Source organism: Prunus dulcis, chromosome 3, assembly GCF_902201215.1.
Source record: "Prunus dulcis chromosome 3, ALMONDv2, whole genome shotgun sequence".
NCBI lineage: Eukaryota > Viridiplantae > Streptophyta > Magnoliopsida > Rosales > Rosaceae > Prunus > Prunus dulcis.
The window spans coordinates 15,165,649-15,186,660 of record NC_047652.1 but is presented as its reverse complement, the minus strand read 5'-3'; the positions used below and the strand labels follow the sequence as shown (position 1 = coordinate 15,186,660).

General features: G+C 37.9%; 2 protein-coding genes across 2 annotated transcripts; both read left to right on the top strand.

Annotated features, from left to right (window-relative positions):
* Positions 1-531: 531 nt before the first annotated feature.
* LOC117622330 lies at positions 532-5,505 on the top strand. Its single transcript, XM_034352978.1, has 10 exons — positions 532-1,190; positions 1,333-1,470; positions 1,953-2,141; positions 3,350-3,487; positions 3,576-3,697; positions 3,848-3,980; positions 4,113-4,242; positions 4,366-4,445; positions 4,555-4,689; positions 4,822-5,505. Exons 1-10 carry the CDS (start codon positions 693-695, stop codon positions 5,053-5,055), a joined length of 1,797 nt encoding a protein of 598 aa, XP_034208869.1. The 5' UTR covers positions 532-692; the 3' UTR covers positions 5,056-5,505.
* Positions 5,506-6,968: 1,463 nt separating this feature from the next.
* LOC117621355 (protein RSI-1-like) lies at positions 6,969-7,995 on the top strand. Its single transcript, XM_034351780.1, has 3 exons — positions 6,969-7,180; positions 7,401-7,425; positions 7,531-7,995. The coding sequence occupies exons 1-3, from the start codon at positions 7,103-7,105 to the stop codon at positions 7,710-7,712; spliced, it is 285 nt and encodes a 94-aa protein (XP_034207671.1). The 5' UTR covers positions 6,969-7,102; the 3' UTR covers positions 7,713-7,995.
* Positions 7,996-21,012: the final 13,017 nt, after the last annotated feature.

The window sequence follows — 21,012 nt, the reverse complement described above, 5'->3', positions numbered from 1 at the left end:
TTAAATTGATTTGGTCAATTTGATCGGCTTGGATTGGATTTGGCACTCCTATTGGGCTTAATGTAAGATGGCTGAAACTTGTGCATTGCATTTTCTTTTGGAAATTATTTTTACTCATCACTTTAACCCAATGTGTATTATCATTTTTTTCAACACGTGTTTATGTGCCTAATTATAGTTAATTTTTTACTTTGTATTTATGGTTATGTTCATAGACACGTGTCAAGTGTGAGAATGATAATGATAATACACCTTGGGTTAAAATGATGATCAAAATTTTTTTTTCTTTTCGAATATTGCACTTTTCAAAATGCATCAAATTAACACTTTAATTAGAGAGAGATATATATAAAATATTTTTTGTGTTAAGACATTCAATAATTTTAGGAGATAAAGATCATTGATGATGCCACTGTAATCCTAAAACAACTCTTATACGAAACGCATAATGGCATTTACGTTACATGGCGAGTGAAATAAGGCCAAACCCGTCAACACAATAAATAAAAATAAAACCCACGTGTCCTTTGACACCGAGTCCCTTTCTTGTCCTTTCTCCTTCGAAAACCCGACTTCGTTTCCTCCCTGTGTGGTCTCGACGAGTCGACAGTACTTCTTAACTCTCTCTGTCAAGAGTTTCGCAGCAGAGAGAGAGAGAGAGATAGAGAGAGAGAGAGAGCAATTGCTGAAGCATGGACGAGAATTCAGCACTAATCGAATCAATTCTCAGAGAGCAAGAGGAGGAGGAGGCAGAAAGATATGGTAAGAAGGTGAACAATGAGCGGACCCAAAACGGCGATGCTTATGGCTGGCAAACGGTGTCATATCAGAAGCGAAACCGAAAGGCCTTGTCCAAGACACTTCCGGCGGACTCCAACGGTGATATCCACATCGGAGCTTCCTCCGCCTCCGAGGTGTTCCGGCCGATCGAGCTGCATTCCGAGGAGCGCCGTCGGAAAGCTCTGGAGGCTCAGGCGGCCGCCGCTTCCGGAGATTCCGCCGGCGGCGGATCGAAGCGGGATTCCGATGACGACGATGAGGATAGCAATGCTGAGGTGTCTGGGACTGTGGAAAATGGCGAGGTGAAGAAGGTGAAGACTAAGAAGCCAAAGAAGCCGAAGGTGACTGTGGCTGAGGCGGCTACGAAGATCGACGCAGATCATCTCGGCGCTTTTCTCGCTGATATTACTGTGAGATGCTGATTGCTTTTGTTGTTTTTTCTTTTGGTAAATTGGGGATTCAATTTTGTAAAATGTTGTTATGGAAAATGGAAATGTGTCTTCTTTTTTGTTTTTCTATATTGTTTATGATTTTATTTTGGGTGTTGGATAGGCTTCGTATGAAAAGCAACAAGACATACAGCTTATGCGTTTGGCGGATTATTTCGGTCGAGCATTTGCGTCAGTCAGTTCGGCTCAATTTCCATGGTTGAAGACGTTCAAGGAATCCACTGTGGCAAAGTTGGTTGATGTGAGTTTTTGCTTGTGTTTGGTTTATGGATTCGATTTTGAATTTTTGTCACAAAAAAAGAAAAAGAATAAATGGCTTTAATAAAGCATCAAACTTTGGAGATATTGAAGAAAAGGTCTTTTTATCGTATCCTGGTGTTTATCTGCTTATTCTGTGTATTGAATTTTACATGCATGTGGGTTTTGGATACAATGTGAGGGTAGCTTCACATTATCTGGTTCATACTCTGTTCTGATTTCTAAACCCCCCCCTTTTTTTTCATATGGATATTATGGAAGCTATGTTTGAGATTAGATGCACGTCATGTCTCATGATGGATATGGTTATACCATTGGGTCTGTAGGCATATGACTTCACCTTTAATGGCTGATAATCAGTGATTTATATCTTCCTTTTTGTTTTGTTTATTTCTGGTTGGTGGAATTTATAAATATGTTTAACAGGGTCCTAATTTCTAATGACTATATTATTTGCCTAAGCAGATCCCTCTTTCTCATATATCTGAAAATGTTTACAAGACATCAGTTGACTGGATCGGCCACTGCTCTACTGAAGCACTTGGATCCTTCGTGCTGTGGTCATTGGACAGCATTCTTGCTGACCTTACAAATCATCAAGGAGCAGCCAGGGGATCCAAAAAGGTGGCCCAGCAAGCACCTTCAAAGTCTCAGGTAACTTTGGATTGTAGCATGTATCAAATTCCCATTAAAGTCTCAGGTGGTGTTAAAACTTTTTGTGCTTGTTTTCTATGCCTTGGTGGTCTCTGGCAAATTGTGTAAGGTGGATAAACTAATTACTACTATAAACAGTTTGAGCCATTGATTTTAGCATAGATGGACATTAGTTGGTACATCTTAGGAAAGACATACGATATTAAAGAAAAATGACCTTGGCCATCTTTCTTTTTGAAAACTATAGGAGATGATTTTCTCTGAACTTTTCAATCCATATTTTTGAGATATATATACCACACCACCCCTCGTAGGACTTTACCAGAATATCATGTCAAGTGAATATTTTGTAGAATTTTGCGTAATTGTATATATAGCAAAACATAGTGTGGTATTGTTAGTGCCATATGTGCTGGCATGATTGAATTTCTTTAACCCCTTGTTTCTAGAATTGATTTTATTTGAATTTGCTATTATTCTGTGTAATTGCTACTATTCTTTGTTTTCTTTTCAAGTAAGTTCCTTGTTCAGTGGCTGCATCCCAGAGGAGGCTTCTATGGGCTTCAAGTATTGATGAACCTTCTTTAGTTATCATATCATCCCATTTCTATGGCTCATCCAACTTTGTTGCATATATCATCTGATGCCATGGTTGGCTGTATGTTTGTTTAGTTTTGTCAATGCTTTGATTTGGAGCATCCATCAACGTTATCATGATAGTGTTTTATGATCCTCTGAGGTTTGTTTGATAGGGCTTCCAGACCTTTGTATGTGACTACATTTCCTCCCACTTTTATCTTCCTGCACCCAGCGCCCTTAATAATTCATCATGTTCTTGTTTTCTTACTGAAAGGCTAGCAAAATTTAGTTGAACTTGAAGATGGAACATTGTATACATTTGGTATAGTTCTATCTTTCCTCTATCTTGTTTTGAAGGCTGACTCAACTTTCAATGTGGAAAATTTGATTTCTAATATTGGAAATAGTCCTAGGAAGACAAGAGTTTTTTAAAATAGCACCAATGGGATTTCAGTTCATAACGACTGCCTACTGAATTATGTATGCAACAGTAAATAGTTTTTAAAGCTCCACACCTTTCCATAAGCTTCGTTTTTTTTTTCCTTACATTACATTGGTCAAAATTCTCACAGTTTAGATTATATATCCTCAAACAGAGTGAGTAATTAGATGTAACCTTGGAACTGCAGGTTGCCATATTCGTGGTTTTAGCAATGGTGTTGCGGCGAAAACCTGATGTATTGATTAACTTACTTCCAGTGATGAAGGAAAGTCCAAAATATCAAGGCCAAGATAAGCTTCCAATCACAGTGTGGTTGATTGCACAGGTAATTATTTTTACCTAATGTTCCTAAAACAGTGGTTTGTTCTTTTCTAAAATATGAATTTTAACTAGGGAAAACTATGTTTATACAGGCTTCTCAAGGAGATCTGGTTGTGGGGTTGTACACGTGGGTTCATTTTCTCTTGCCTATATTGAGTAGCAAGTCAAGTAGTAATCCGCTGTCTAGAGACTTGATTTTGCAATCGGTGGAAAGGTTGGACACCATTTAGATTAACATAAGCTCTATTCCTTGATCTTACGTATGTACACGTCTGGCTTCCTTGTCACAGAGAGAGAACTATCTTCTTCTTTTTTTTCTTCTGGTAGTAATTCCTTTTTTTTTTTTCCGGGTGAATTATCTCAGAATTTTGTCTTCTCCGAAAGCTCGTCCTATTCTATTAAATGGTGCTGTCAGAAAGGGGGAGCACATAGTGCCACCATCGGCCCTTGATCTGTTGATGAGATCTTCTTTTCCTGCAGCTTCTGCCCGAGTTAAGGTGTGCCTCTTTTAGGAGCATTTGCAGAATTGCAAAATTTTCCATTTAAACATGCTAATCAAGCATAACCCCCACCCCTCTTACTCCCCTTAACCAAAAGATTAATATCTTAAACATTTTGGCTTTGCTAAGGCAACTGAGAGGTTTGAAGCTGTTTATCCAACCCTGAAAGAGATTTCCCTTGCTGGTTCCCCGGGTAGCAAAACAATGAGGCAGGTCACACAGCAGATATTGAAATATTCAGTTAAAGCTGTTAAAGAAGGTAAAGCCAAGCACAAAGAAACTGATTTTCCATTACAACCCTTTCAAATTGTGTTTGGAAGTAAAAACAGTATGAATTTTGGCCTATTATCTATTGGAGCTTGATGCATGGAGCATTTTGCAGGCATCCCTGATCTGTCTAAGGAAGCAAGTGACATTTTTATTTGGTGTTTGACACAAAACCCTGAATGTCATAGGCAATGGGTAAGCATTTGGATTATTGTTCTTTTACTTTTGCATATGTTCATTAAAGGCTTTGTACAAACAATTTTTTTTCATCAACTTGTCGCTTCACTGTGAATATTTGGAACAGGACATGCTTTATCTGGAGAATCTTGATGCAAGTGTTGTTGTCCTGAAAAAGCTATCTGACGAGTGGAAGAAGCATGCCAGTAAACATACTTCTCTTGACCCCTTGAGGGAGACCTTAAAGAGTTTCAGGGAAAAGGTAATCATATCCAGATATTGAAGTGATTAATTTGGTATTGTGATTTCATTTTTCATTTATTAATCTAGCCTTGCATGCCTAATTTAACTATCAACTCTACTATTATGAACTTGTTTTCCATTTTGGGTGTAGAATGATAAAGCATTGGCAGTGGGAGATGATTTTGCCCACCATTCACTTTTGAAGGATGCAGACAAATATTGCAAGCTGATTTTGGGACAATTGTCTCAAGGGCACGGATGCATGAAGAGCATGGTGCTTGTGTCTGTTGCCCTGGCTGTGGGCGCTGCTATCGTGTCACAAAACATACAACCTGAGGACCTCAAGAAACTTGCAGCCATGTTCAACTTTCCCCTAACTCTGTAAATGGAGTTACTCACCGGTATTTTACGGCATACTGTTTAAATTATGTCTGGCATAGGTCAGCTAAAAAAGGGTGGCCCATAACAGTATAGGCAGAGGATTCAGTTCAGCGTTTGACCAACTTGTAACAGGTCTCAAGTGAAAGTTAAGGTATAAGCAGCCGCGGAGCCCATGTCTGGGTTGCTATTTCACAGGGTGTTTGGCTTGTCTAGTTTTCAGTGTCAATGTGTTGAGTGAGTTATTTTCCTTTGCAAGGGACTAAGTTATAGTGGCTTGTGTTTTCGGGTTTTCTTCTTATATTTTCGCATAGTCTAATAAGTCTGTTAAAATGTGGACATGGAAAATGGTCATAAGGTGGAAATGAATGATGGAATAAGTGCTTGAAAGAAAAAGTGCGTCTTTTTATTATTAATTTTTTTAATCATTGTATTTTAACTTTTGACCCTCACCAAATCACTTTCTGGGTGACAATCTTCTCTCAAGTTCCTAGAGTTACGATTCCTTGTCTGTCCTGATTGATAATTTTGGTTTGGCAGGGTCACACATAACGTGCTGGTATGAATTTGGTATATTAGGGTCGCATGAAATAAGTTTTGTTCTTTTCATATTATTGGTGCTTAGTTTTGCCTGAATTTAAGCGGTTCCTTTCACGTTAACCAGGAACCATGTTAGCAGTTGAAGTTAGAAACCAGAATAACATTTGTTTAAATACTAGTACCAATACAAAATTAGGGTTCAAATACTAATTACAGATTAGCAGCTGAAAAGGAACCCTACAACATGTCATTAAACTACGTTTAAACTATAGTGGACCATTGATTAAAAAAAAAAAAAAAAAAAAAAAACCATACCTCGAATATTTTTTATTATACAAATGATATTTTATTTTAAATTAATTTAAACTACGACAAGGGGAATTCGAACTTGGTGCAGAGTGGTGAGTATATTCGCTCTAACTAACTTGACAAAACCCGTATATGCAGTTATGCCTTTATTCAGTATTGATTATCTTGATTTCGCCTTTGTTCTTGATCTTGATATCTTCTTTAATATACTTGATTGATTCTTCTTTCATATCACCGCTTAAATACAAGTTGTAATTAACATTTGCTTAATAATCCACTCAAAATGATGCTTACGAACGTTGCCATGTTGGGTGACGTCTCACAGAGGACCTCTTGGCACTAAAATAACAAAATATACCAATTCAGGTCACTATTTTAGTCGGTGGCTTGACTTGCATTAGATCAGAGCAACTAATCAAAAACCATTTACGCATGTTCTCTCACATGCAACATGCAAACCGTACTGCCAAAAGGACCACCTCACATGAGATTAACCAGATCTCATCTATACGTCTAACAAAAGTAAGAACAAAATATCCAAGTGGGATTATATATAATGGAGATACATAACCTAGTTTTCATTTTTATATTCATTTCTTGAGTGTCTATATATTTCTTTGATTCGAAACAAAAAAACTTGTGGGTCCGACTCCGGGAAGACGCAAACAATTTCACATTTTGTAACCCAAAAAAAAAAAAAAAAAACTTGGTTAATTTAAAAGAAATATATATTAAAAACTAATACGATCGATAATCAGAGTACATTATAATCAGAAACGAAAACACATTCCTTATAGAAAGATGCGTTGCTTGATAACACTCACGGGGTATTATTATGCAGGAAATCTGGAGTGACTATTTCTGTAGATTTGGAAAGACAAAAAAAAAAAAAGAAGAAGAAAATGAAGATTTGGATTTGACACAAAAAAGCAAAATCCAAAAATAAACCAAACAATAGACACGGCGCCTTCAACGCTCACATGAAAAGCCCACATGGACTTTTTGGTGCGCAGTTGCCCATTTCACGCCTTAAACCGCGCAATCCTCTTCTTCTATTCCTTCTCATAATCATTTTGGATTGGCCATGCCCGCACTTTCCTATAAATAAACCCACAAATCTTCATTCCTTGAAACCATAAAAATCTAATCCATCTCTCCTTCTTGTGCTCTGTGTTTACAGTACCAGTTAGTGCTCACTCAGAGAAATGGCAGGACGTCCGTACACCTCCCTTTTCCTGCTGGTTTCTCTGCTTCTTCTACTCACATTCTCTGATGTAGCTGAGGTACGTTCGTATTATATACCATCATCTATTTTCATTACCATACATTGTCCAACTTTTTGATCTCTTGGGTACCTTGCTATCGACCCTAAAAATCCAAAGTCGGTCGCTAACTCTAATCGTTGGATCAAAATTCAACCGTTCACATTCAAAGAAGTTAATGACCGTGGATATATTGTCTATTTTGTCTAAATTTGTTTTTGTTTTTGTAATTCATGAACAGGGTTACAACAAGCTTCGTCCTTCAGGTACATAAAATGAACTTATTTTACTAAAATTTCATGAAAAATCCATTATCATTATGATAAAGCATGAAACATCTAAAATCTGAAAATTGATTGCTAATTTTGTAGAGTGCAAGCCGAGATGTACTTATCGTTGCTCTGCCACATCGCACAAGAAGCCATGCATGTTCTTCTGCCAAAAATGCTGCGCCACATGCCTATGTGTTCCTCCAGGCGTTTATGGCAACAAACAAGTTTGCCCTTGCTACAACAACTGGAAGACCCAAGAAGGACGACCCAAATGCCCTTGAAAAAAAAAAATTATATGAATTATTTATAAGAAGCCTGCCATTGATTCTATATTTATGTGACAATGGTGCATGTCAGCAAGCAATTATTTGTTTTATACATTAGGACGACCCTAATGCCTATATATCTAAGACTCTAGTAACCTAATGATCTTGAGCCCACAATACTTGTGTTGTATTTTCTCTTGATTCAATTTTGAAACTTCGCTCTGAAAATTATGAAAGAAATTGGTCACAAAGCTGTGAAATTATATGCAATCATGGAGACATTACATGAGATTCTCAATCAAAGAAACTTGAATGATATCGGGAGGAGTCTCATACCACGAAGATGCATGTACCACTTAAAGTTAAAGCATAACGAGATAATCTATGAGCCGCTAAATTCAGTTCTCTAGAAACATAACCAAAAGAAAAAACATTTGAGTCTGATAACAGCACTCTTCCATCCTCATTTTTGCATTCTAATCTACACACAAAAGTATAATGGATTCATCACTTTTTGCTCACATAGATCTCAAGATTTATAAATTTCTTGTAGACTAGGCTTGGGTGGGGATCTTAAGTAAAAGCGTAATGACTGGCTGTGATGTGCGTGGCAGCCTGTCATTGCAAAAGATTATAAAATCCGAAGGAACACAAAACTGTTGTAGACCGTAAAATTTGATGCTAACACTTCATTGTTTGGCCTTATTGATTTGCAAAATTTAAAATGATAAAAGGACTAAAATGAAAAATAAGCCAAAACACGTTTTGGTTTGGCCTTAATGATTTGATGGCTTAATTTGAATGATGCTGTTTTTTTTTACTTTTTCCTCTCCAAGCCAAATGATTATTTGACAGTACCCTACTAAGAGTGTAACGCCTGTCAATGGCAAATTGAATCAGGTAGTGAGCTTCACTCTTGTCGGGAAAAGTCAAAAGAAAACTAGATTTTAACCTTCAGATTAACTCCTAGTGTAATAACATTTTATGTCCAACGTTAATATTAACAGAGACGAATTCAGGATTTCCAAATGAATTAGGTTGAATTTATATTATAAAAAAAATTCAACGGTATGAGTGAATTTAATTGTTAACAAAAAATGATATACTTAGTCAAAAGGACATAATGAGTCGTAACCCTCAAAATGCATCTATTACATAAGATAGAAACTAGTAAAAAAAATAAAATTACAACAATAAATAAATATGTAAGACAAATACAAATACAAATACAAAAAATACAAAAAAAAACTATTTGAGTTGCACCTTAGGAGTCCAATTTTCTTGTTTTCCTTTTCCCTGTACCTTCGTATTACCTATCTAATTTCTTGACACCTGTCCCTACACTTAACTTCTAACATAACAGTGTTAGCCATTTTAATAAAATTAAAACAAAAACAAAAACCAATTATAAAAAAAAAATTAAAAAAAATACCAACAGCCACCACAGCCCCACCCAACCTGGTTAGCCAACTCACTCATCCAACTTGGTCAGCCACCCCACCTCGCCAGAGGAGAATGGTTGTTGCCGAAGAGGTTCATGCTTGCACAGACATTTGAGACATTTGAGTTTACGCCTATGAATTCTCGAACTTAGAAATCTGATTAAAGCAAAGCTTGAACTTTTATTCAGATATTCATGGCTGCCTCAAAGATATCATTCTGCACAGCAATGGCGGTTGCCGATTCGACTTCTATGCCTGCACTCTCTGATTGCACTTATGCCGACTTTCCCTTCCAATTTAATCCATATTTTCATATTTTTCTTCTTTCGCTGCGCCAATGGACCATAGCTCTAATGCGAAATCAAAGCCTGAAAGTGAAGAGCCTAGAGGGTTGGGATGGATCCCGAAGCTTAACAAGCTGCTCAGAGGGTCAGGGTTGCGGCCGACGAGATGGGGTGGCTGACTAGGTCGGATGGGTGGGTGGGGGTGAGGCTGTGGTGGCTTTTGGGTTTTTCTTTTTTTATTTAATAATTCGTTTTTGTTTTTGTTTTAATTTTATTAAAATGGTTAACACTGTTATGTTAGAAGTTAAGTGTAGGGATAGGTGTCAAGAAATTAGATAGGTAACAGGAAGGGCGCAGAAAAAAGGGAAAGAGGAAAATTGGACTCCAACCCTAGAGGCTTTGGACTACATCACATTTAAAACTTGGGTGGGTTGGGCTAGGCTATGGTTATTTCGATTTAACTACATAGATTTTTTTTTTTTGGTCAAGACTACATCACATATAAAAATTAAAAAAATTCTATATGGGCCCATACAGCCCAATAGCTGGTTTCGTCCTTGAACGTTAATATACATTATCTATATCAGATTTTAAAAGTTTTTAGTAGTATTTTGCTTAATTACTCCCTGGTCCCTTCGGAAGCAAAAAAAAAAAAAAACTTACCTATAGCGGGGATAACACTGTTTTGCTATTCTACGTGTCATTGCATTATTGGCCGAGGATAGCAAAAAGTGTTATTCCCGTTACACGAGTTTCTCTCCTCCGAAAGATATCAGATTTGTCATTGGAAGTCACTTTAATGCAACTTACTTCTTAAATCGATCTTTTGTGTCTCACTTTATCTCATATAGTCAACTCTACCTAGATATATTGTTTCGAATTGGGATGATGCTCGAGTGATAATCACATAAAAGACAAAGAACCTACCTATATGATCTCATATATGGATGTACTTCTATTAATAGATCGTTAACTAAAATTTATCAATGCTTTTGGGTTGTAAATGGTTTGCGGTCATAGGAAAGCCTCACTAGATGATAGAAAAATATTTAAAACATTAACAAGTTTGTTGTTTTTACTTTAGGTTGTGAATGTTTGATATGGTTATAAAAGAAATCAAAATTACTGATTTGTAGCCCATTCACTCTCACCCCTTTGGTGCTAATTTTTCACTAAGAAAAATAGAGGTATCATAGAGGATTAAACCCTCCATACTATTATGTTATTTCCATTAAATGAAGTTTGGAGTTTTTTGTCACACCCCGGACCGGCTCCGCCGTAGCAGGATATTGTCCGCTTTGGGCCTGGCTACATTCTCACCAGCCCGCACGGTTTTGTTTCTGAGCTCACGAAGCAACTTCCCAGGGTGGTCACCCATCCTGGGATTGCTCCAGCCTCCAACTCGCTTAACTTTGGAGTTCCTACGAACCCAAAGCCAGTGAGCTCCCAAAAGGCCTCCCACTATATTGATGCGAGGTGTGCCATATAAGGCACATCACCCCCTCTCCGTTTGGTCGATGTGGGATCTCACAATCCACCCCCCTTAAGGGATCCGACGTCCTCGTCGGCACACTCGCACCACACGGCAGAGTGGCTCTGATACCAAACTGTCACACCCCGGACCGGCTCCGCCGTAGCAGGATATTGTCCGCTTTGGGCCTGGCTACATTCTCACCAGCCCGCACGGTTTTGTTTCTGGGAGCTCACGAAGCAACTTCCCAGGGTGGTCACCCATCCTGGGATTGCTCCAGCCTCCAACTCGCTTAACTTTGGAGTTCCTACGAACCCAAAGCCAGTGAGCTCCCAAAAGGCCTCCCACTATATTGATGCGAGGTGTGCCATATAAGGCACATCACCCCCTCTCCGTTTGGTCGATGTGGGATCTCACATTTTTTATATATTATTTAACGTGGGATTCCATTAAACTAAAGAGAGCAAGATACAACAACAAAAGAACTAGAGCTACCCAAACATGGCACCCCAAAACTACTAAAGGCACCCACACAGAAAAACAACACTTAAACTAGCTATGAAAACAAGGGAGAAAAACAAGACGTTGCACTCATGTCAAAGACATTAACTCCTTGCTCCACCACCCCTAGTCACTTGGAGGGCAAGGAAAGCTGCCGTTTGTTCACGACAAATGTTGGAGCATGAATTCTTACAACAAGAAAATTATTCCCCAGGCTCTCGATTGTAATTCATACCCTTCTAAAAACTCACTAGAAATTCACCTTTGATCTCGATCTTCCATAAGTATGAGGAGGGAGGGACCTACAAAACGTACTTCAATGCTCAAATTATTCCACATTTATTGTCTCTGTTGAAGTGCACAAATTTATTCAAAATCAACTATGTTGATCTAGCTGTGAAGCCTAAATTTTATACCTGCTAACAACTTTAGGATGTAAGCTTCACTTTGCACATTCTAGACGCACTTTCACTATCTTCAGGTCACATAGAGTTGTGTGGGGTCAACCCTTACCATGTTTGTCTTGCTCCGCACTTAATAAGGATATAAGAATATGAGCGATTGAATATTCAAGTCTCTAACTTCTCAAATAACGAAGATGTATTGGACGAGTCAAATCCTATATTGAATGATATATACCCAAATCTACATTAGGTTGTACACATTTGAACCCATGTTGGGTGGTGCACATCTGAGTCCATATAAGGTTATGTGTATCTAAACTCGTATCAGGTTATGCGCATTTGAACTCGTATCAAGTTATGCGTATCCTAACTCTCAGCGAATTCAATGCGCATCCCTCAAGTGGGTTTGTTAGGGTTGTAGGTGAATGAATAACAGCTACTAGATAAAAACTAGAAAAAGGAAGGAAATTGGGATAATATGTTTTCATTCATAACCTCCAATAATGGAAAGGAGTTGGTTTTAACATAATCCAAAATACAGAAGGAATGACCCTAACGCCAACCATAAATATCTAGCTGGAAATAGGAAATACAATATTGGAATGAAAAATACGTCTACTACTAAAGGCCTAATAAGAGAAATAGGTTCTAACACAACACAAGCTTGTATCAATCCTCCCCTATCAAAATATGCGTGTCCTCATGCCTAAAAAACAGGAAAACGTTATTGAATAACTGATGCATCCTCCCAAGTGGCATCATGCTATCCATGCTATTTGATTAGCCAATGAGTAATAGCTACATTGTGGCATTTGGCAATGCCACGTTGTAACATAGCTTCAGGAGTCCATAATACTTGACCATTGGAATTCATTAGAGGAAGCAGGGAAGTAGCAACATTGGTTCCAACTTTGGGTTTCAAAAGAGAAACATGGAAAATAGGGTGCAAGCGTGAATAAGAAGGAACTTAAAGTGTACAAGTGACTTTCCTAACTCTGGAAATGATCTCAAATGCTTAATAATACCTAGGGGCCAATTTAGGGCAGTGGGTGTTACCCACTAAAGATTTCAGGTAAGGTTGCAACCTTAGAAAAACCTAGTCCCCAATGTTGAATTTATGCTTGGAATGCTTATGTTAAGTGTTATGGCGGCATCCTGTCTTGGGCCAACTGAAGATTCGCACACAAACGACAAATAAGTGTGTCACGGTCTCGGAGGGTGTTGTCTACTAGATCAACATAAAATGAACCTAGTAAATAAGTGGAACCGTTGGGAGGTGGGATCCATACATCGCTTCAAACGAGGTCATTTGAATGGTAGAATAAAATGTGATATTGTACCACCACTCAGTTCAAGGCAGCCATTAAACCCAATACTTGGGTTGATCACCCAAAAAACTTTGCAACTAGTGCTGAAGGGTGTTGTTCATCACCTTGGATTGGCCGTCCAATTGAGGGTGGTATGCACAATTTCGAAAGAGTTTGGTTCCTTGGATAGAAAAAAAGGACTCCCAAAATTGACTAATGATCACTGACAATAGTTGAAGGCAAGCCATGAAGGAGAAAAATCTCATGCATAAAGATCTCTTCAATTTTATGGGCAGAATAAGGATTTTTGAGTGGGACAAAATTTTCGTACTTGGAAAGCTAATCGACAACAACCAAAACTGCATTGTGACCATGGGCAGCTGGAAGGCCCTCAATGAAATCTATAGCATTATCCCTACAATTTCATGGTGGAATAAGCAAAGGATGCATCATGATAGAGGATTTAATGGTCACATATTGAGTGCGCTGACATGTGTCACAAATGGAGATATGGTGTTTGACATCCTTTTGTAGGTTAGGCAACTAAAAATGTGGAGAATGTGCTTATAAGTACGAAGATATTTAGAATGACTAGTTGTAGAAGATGAATAAAACTCATCAAGGATGCAAAAGGGCCAGTGTGAGGATGGTGCCACATAAATACCCTTCTTATAATACAGTAGGTCACTGTAGATAGAAAAATAGGGATGAGATTGTGCAATGCATCACATTGGAGGTCTTGAAAATAGATAGAGTAGCAAGATCAGAAAACATATTTTGTTGGATATTATTGAGGCAATCAATAATGGGCTGAGAAAGACCCATATGTGACAAATTCTAGTTGGCGTGGAAGGGAATCCAACATCAAATTAGAAGACCCCGATCGATAATGACAAGTATAATTGTACCCCAACAATTTTAGTAACCATTTGTGCTGAGTGGAAGTAGAAATATGCTGCTCGAGGAAGTATTCAAGGTTTGATGATCCATGAAAATGGTGAAAAGTCTTCCCAAGGGATAAGGCCGCCACTTTTGAACGACATAGATGAGCGCCATGATTTCACGCTCATAGGTGGGGAAAGCTTGGTATTTTGCAAACAATACTTTTCTATAAATTAAAAAAACAATGGGATGCTGGTCCTATGAAATAATTGCACCTAAACCACTATTCGATATGTCATATTGCACTATAAAAGACTTGAAAATTTCGGGCAAAGCTAATAAATGGGTGGTAGTAAGTGCTTTTTTATTATTTTAGAAAGTGTCTTTTTTTTAAGGAATCAGTGAGAGGACGTGCCATAATACCAGAATTCTTAACGAACTTGTGGTAGTAACCCACAAGACCAAGATATACGAGTGGACACTTAATGGTAGTTGGAACATGCCAGTCTAGAATGCATTTGACCTTGGTAAATCAATGGCCACACCTAATCCTGAAATAGTATGGGTTAAGTAATCAATAGTGATTTGCCCAAATGTGCACTTGAGAGTTTAACCTAAAGTTGATGGGAACGCAAAGTCTCAAAAACAGAGGTTATGTGAGAGAGGTGTTTGTGCAATTCTTGCTAAAAACAAGTATATCATCGAAGAACACCATTACGAAGTACCTTTAAAATGGCTTAATTAATGCTTGGAAGGTAAATGGAACATTAGAAAGTCCAAAGAACATTATTGTGAACTCATAATGGCCTTCATGTGTCCTGAAGGCAGTTTTATGAATGTCGTCTTCAAGTTTTATATGCATTATTATCTGGTGGTAATCTAAACGTAAATCCAACTTAGTGAAAATGGTAGCGCCAGTGAGTTTGTTAAGTAACTTGTCGATGATCGGAATTAGAACTATTCATTGATAGTTGATATATTCATATTTTACATATAGAATATATCTCTATTTGCTTTGTTTTTGTGTGAAATTGATTAGTTTGATGTGTTTAGTTAAGATTTTGTAGGTAGTCATCTTTAGCAAGGGTCTAGAGGTAAAGTTATGATTTTGGAGGCTTAAAAGACTGAAATTGGTTAAGGCATCAACTCAAGGAACTCTCAGAGTATCACTCCGTCATTTCATCAAACACTTGGAGCGCATCTGTGCAAGTGTCAATTTATAACCCCTAACTGGTCTAAATGACCATCGCCAAAAAATTTGAGTTAGAAGAGTTTACCACCATGTCTGGAGAAAAAGATATGTCGGCTTTGGCTGGTTGTATACTTGTGTTGTGTCATCATTTGTGGAACTAGGACCATCTCCTTGATTTTGCACATTTTGGCATATTTCTTGGGACTTCAAGCACTGATCATTGTTAGGGTTCTCTTTTTTGTTTTGAGTGAAATCTGTTTGTTTTTATTGTATGACAGTATAATTTATACATTGTCCTTTTGTGTTTAATTGATTTTTCAAGCAAGATTTGGAGAAGGTTTTACAAAGAAATCATAGCTTCAAACACTTGGCAATTCAGGTAATTTCTTGCACATAAAAAGTTATTGCGCTGTGTAGTAGTAAAGGAGAGGACTATTTTATTGTGTACTTGGTGTAATTTCACTACTTCGTATATGGCCAAACAAATCAATTACATGGAAGAACCAAGTAATATGTAGTATTGTATTTCTTTCCCCTGTCATTCCTTGTTCTTGGATAAATAAATTGAAGTTTGTAGAGCATCTATTGTAGTTGACATTTATAGTCTCATGAAAACTTATGATTGATTTTTTGTAACCATGTTTTACATGAATTTCCATCCTTGTGGCCTTCTTCATATATCCTACTCCACCATTGAAGCTGATTTTGTTAACATTATTTTAGTTAAATATGCAAGTATGCTTAAATAATGAGGATATAGTTTTATGATATATGGTTCTACTTCATCAGATACCTCTTTTAATGACTATAAGGTCCGGTTTTGTCTTTGTGTAATTAGATGGATCTGGACTTGGAATTTTTTATGTTGTTGTCATACCTAAAGTCTTAGAAGGAGAAAGTCATTTTGATGACAGGTCTCACTGGCTCCGGAAAGACCACCGTCTTCAACAAGATCCATACTGAAGTAGTCTTGACTGAGATCCTCACCTCTGGTGAGCCCCCCATCCCTTGTGCCCTTTCCATAATGATCTTTTGTTTCTTTGAAAACTTTTGCATTATATTCCCATTGTTTACTTTGCAGGGTTTAGTGTAGAGATGCTGAGCCATCCTTATACCAGTATAGCAGCCTTTGATGTTGGTGGTGAAAACATTGTAAGTCCTCTCTTTCTCTCTCTGTGTCTCTCTTATATTATTGAAAGATTGCTTACAAGGCCGTGAAGGGAATACATGTTTGGGTCTCGTTGAATAATTTGAAATTAGGAAGTTATCATGTTTGTAATACTTACAAGGCTATGGCTGGACATACCTTTGGGGGGAGGGGGAAAGGATCAGCTATGGGATAGAATCAGATTTTTTGAGTCCCCTTGGGCTTCTAACTCTTTGGAGTTCAAGGGAATTAATTTTTAGTTAACATTTAGATTGGAATGCTGTTGTAATGTAGTCTTGTTGCCTAGGTGTTTGAGTTTTTCTTTTGTGTTGTTTGGTTGGTGTGGCTTCCTTAGCCACTGTCTCTTCTATCTCTTTCTTTTTTAATTATAAAATTTCATCTCCTTTAAAAAAAAAAGTGTATCCTCATGACATATTTAAGAAGTTCTAGTTATATATAGCGAGTGAGTTAGTGATTGATCTAAGATCTTCCAAATGCAGATCCCTTCATTATACATGCAACACTTCCGAAGCATGAAAAGTCTTATTTCTGTGGTTGATAGAAATGACCGGAACTGAGTTTTGGAGGCTAGTGATGAGTTACACAGGATGTTGAATGAGGTAGTTGTCCTTATTGATATGTCTTATTTTTCATTCTGCTTCTTTGTGTTGTGATTTCCAAAGTTAAGCTCCCATTGTAAAGGAGACATGAAAGTTATACGCCTTTAGATTAAGTTCTCTGTCTTTTCTCCATTACTTATGTTTTTTACTGTGGAGTTTGGCTTCAGGATGAATGAAGGGATGCTAGTGTGCTTTTAATAGCCAACAAGAATTGTCTTCCGGATGTGATGACTATTGCACAATTGATTGAAGAGCTCGGTATGAAGTCCCTTAGGCACAAACAAAGATAAACTATTTTTTTAATTCTCTGTCTACGATGTTTAGTTCTTATATGTGACCATTTGTTCTTACTAGAGAGTTTTACGTTTCTTTTATGTAAAGATGGTGTAATATATCCTAAACAATTGTTGTTATCAGTGTTTGTAAGCTTATTAGTAGCACTTGTGCAACCACTGGATATGGCTTGCTTGGTGGGTCGGATATCTTTTTCAAAATGATCAACAACATGGCAAGTTTGCTCAGTTTTATTTATAAATAAAAAATTAGAAAACTAAGTCATGGCATTATATGATGGAATGTTATATGCTTTACCATTCTTGGATCCATAACAAAATGTATTGTTCATAAACATTGCTCGAATTGCATTGCATTTCATGTTTCCTTACCCCTGATATTTTTCCTATTCATTTGCAGGTCCTTCATATGCTCATATTAATATGTGCTAGTGAAGTGATGCAGTCTATTGTCCAGGCATGTTTTCACCCAAACTGATTGGAAGACTGATCTGGGTGAATACAGAATTAAAGTTTACATGGGTATCTAGAGTAGAGTATGTTGAACATCAAGTTAAGGAGGTAGAGACAACTAGCTATCTCGTTGACATGATAATTTTAGAATACAATGAAGTCGTTAACCAGGGGCTTGCTACAATGAAGGTAGACCATAATTGTTCTTAGTTAACTTATGATTCATAATAGGAATTGTCTTTAAGTTTTCTTAGTTCTTAACTTCGGGATTGTCTTTAAGTTTTTGTAGTTAACTTATTTTTGTTGCATTTAACTATTTTAAGTACTATGACAGGAATTCATAAATCAATGGAAACAAGCTAGTTTGAAGGATGTCTTGTAGGCATGGGCAATGAGGATGAAGCTGAGTGGATGAATTTAGTGGATATCTTTTTCCCTTATAATTGCATAACCAATACTAAACAGCTGCTTACAGTAATTGGAGTTGAACTTGGTAGTAGAGCATTAAAAGAGGAAATTTCTAGAACTAAAAAAAGTCAGTTGGGCAACTCTACAAATTAGCAACAAGAATCTCATACCAAAATTAGCAACCAAGATCTCATATCCAATATCTTCATGACAAAGGCTCTAAAACATGATTAATGAAGTTCAACTTTTGTAAATTGCTGTTATGCTTTGCCATATTCTTAGACGAAAATAGTATGTCTCTTTTATTTTGTTCTGGCTTTTGTAAGGGCATAACCTAATATAATGTGGTGTGGTTAGAATAGAGTTGATAGCTACACCTCTCCTCTTTGTAGGAGGTGCTTTCGATACACTAGATTAAAATTGTGAATGACTTGTTTTGGACTAGTCCCACTTTTAATACTCCTTTAGATTTGCAATAATGTTAATGAGGTATCAATAACATGTCGATAAACCTTTCGATACCTATTTGTTATTAACTTGGTATCTATATGTTATTGCAAATTCGCCCTTATATAAATAACGAATATCTTGCAGAATTTTAAATTAATGCTCGTGTTCCCTCCAAATAACTAAGACCGGGGCTGTTGGACTCTGTTTGATTAGAAAGCAATTATGATACAATTGGACTCCGGGTCTACACTGTCCAAAATGCTTCTTTCGATCGTCTTGTCTTACTTGGGAGCATCACCATTGCAGTCTTGTCTTGTGTTGATGTTCGAAGTTGGATTCAACTTAGATCGAAGAAGTGTGGAGTCTTCAACTGGACTAGAGCTTGTGGACCTTCGAAAAAGGGGATCTTTGGTCACAAGGTCATCCTACAGGAAAAGGGATGGAAGAAGCAAACGTCAAGCTTCGGGTACTAGTGTGGTACTTGCTGAAGGCTCTCTGATTCTTAAGTCAGCAAGTGTGGGGTACATAGTAATTTTAACAGAGTAATCGTAAAGGTGAAAAGCAGTTTTCCTTTTTACCTGGGCACTATTCGTCTTTCATAGAGAAATGAAAGTGGGGGTTTGCACAAAGTCTCGATATAAAACTTTATGCAAATCACCGTGATGGCGACACATGTCTAAGGCTTAGGTTAGTTGAGAGCTTCAACAATCGCCTTCGGCAGGCAATTGCCACATTGGAGGAAAGTGTATTCGGTAATTGAGATCATGATGGTGTCATCATTATTTGGGGATTCCTAGAAGTGTCTTACCTTCGGTAGGCTATGGGTATGTCTGCTTGGTGGTCTCCCTGTGCTGAATGTGCTCGACTGATTACAGTACAAACATTAGTCCCCTAAGTTGCCAATTAGGAAGTGCCTTGTGGGTTGGGAACTTGTAAAATCTTGAATAATCAAACTGAGTGTTTTGACATGGTGGATGTAGTAGGTAGTCCCCCAAGTTCACTTCAACAAAGAGGTAACTAGGTTAAGTAGCTGAGTAGAAGTCAGGCATGTAGGCAAGCAATCGACATAGGTCACACCAGAAACGTTTTCGTACACAATCGACATGGACCCTAACGATTTGTAAGGGGTTGCGCAAGTTGCACAAGAGACACTGCTCACAAGGTAGGGTCAAAGGCGATTTCTGACGAACCTATACTAAGCAGAGGTGATTTCTAATGGCACTGTACTGTGGTGATAACAAGGGGGTTTGCATGAAGAAAATAAGGTATTTCGTCGGCCAAATGCCTTCATCTCAGAAAACTTGGAAGAAGAAGTGATGTTTCGCCTTCGAGGATTGGGAAGGTGTAGCTGGGAGAGTGGTTGACACACGCGTGCCTACCGACTTCAAGACCATAGGTTTTTACTTAGAACCTTTAGTCCGAGTCTATTTTATTAATCATGTGTTAGCTATATACTTTCCTTGTGCTAAAGTAAGGATACTTGGCGCTTGCTATAGTGAAGCACGAAGAATTGTCATAAGAGAAGGATATGATTGACTTAGTACAACGTGTGCTGTGTTAAGAGGCTCACGAATACCTAAATCTTGTGATGCTTGGTAATTTTTTAAACTCACGGCTTCGTCAAGGAAGTAAGCAGATAGTGGTTTCGAGATTTGTGTTTTTGAATATATATATATATATATATTAGTAACCTTGGTTTCTTCAGTAGTGGCTGATATTATCAAGGAGACAACAAAGTGGTGTATTCACCAAAGGTTGTCCAAATTGATGAGGCAAAGAAACAGAAACATCTGAAAGAGACAAGGTCGAAGGAGAAGGTCCTGCCATAAATAGAGCGATGGAGAAATGACCATGGGATGATGGTGATGGTCTGGTGGCCAATGCCCTGGTTGGAAGATGAGGGCGTTGGAGGAAGCCCATTAGAGTGGGATGGGGAGAGGGTTGAAGCTGTCACCCTTTGACCTGGATGCGCCTCCAAAGCTGCCGCTCAACATGGAAGAACTGTTCCTTGACGATGCCACAGCAGTCGACTTTGTCGACATATGGCGACAGAAGAAGGAGATCAACCTGGCTGTGTATCGGTAGGAGGTGCCTTTGGTGAACTCTTTTTTGACTGGGGTGAAGATTGATGTTAGAGAGTTAGCGCAGACCAAGGTCGCAGACTTCTCCGACTGAGTGGAGAAGAACGTACTCTCCATTTCGAACATAAGTGTTGAAGCTCATTGTGTTAAAGTAAATTCTTGTTTTCTTGTTTTCTGACAATTGTTATGTTTTCTGTAGTCATATAGTAAGATGTACCTAACCTTAACAAGTGAAGTGATGAAGGCCTTTGACTATCGAAGCCCAGATTTTCATTCGGGAGAAAAACAGCCTCCAACGAAAGGTGGATAAGATTTTGAGAACAAGGAGATAAAGAAGAAGTTGGAGGCCTCCAAAACAACCAAGGCAAGGGCAAGTCTTT

What these genes read in the sequence shown, in the direction of transcription:
- LOC117622330 (XM_034352978.1), top strand. Translation starts at nt 693, where the DNA reads ATGGACGAGAATTCAGCACTAATCGAATCAATTCTCAGAGAGCAAGAG. An exon ending in AGTTAAAGCTGTTAAAGAAG is followed by an intron (nt 4,243 to 4,365) that starts GTAAAGCCAAGC and finishes AGCATTTTGCAG; the next exon opens with GCATCCCTGATCTGTCTAAG. An exon ending in TAAAGAGTTTCAGGGAAAAG is followed by an intron (nt 4,690 to 4,821) that starts GTAATCATATCC and finishes TTTTGGGTGTAG; the next exon opens with AATGATAAAGCATTGGCAGT.
- LOC117621355 (XM_034351780.1), top strand. Translation starts at nt 7,103, where the DNA reads ATGGCAGGACGTCCGTACACCTCCCTTTTCCTGCTGGTTTCTCTGCTT. An exon ending in CATTCTCTGATGTAGCTGAG is followed by an intron (nt 7,181 to 7,400) that starts GTACGTTCGTAT and finishes ATTCATGAACAG; the next exon opens with GGTTACAACAAGCTTCGTCC. An exon ending in CAACAAGCTTCGTCCTTCAG is followed by an intron (nt 7,426 to 7,530) that starts GTACATAAAATG and finishes CTAATTTTGTAG; the next exon opens with AGTGCAAGCCGAGATGTACT.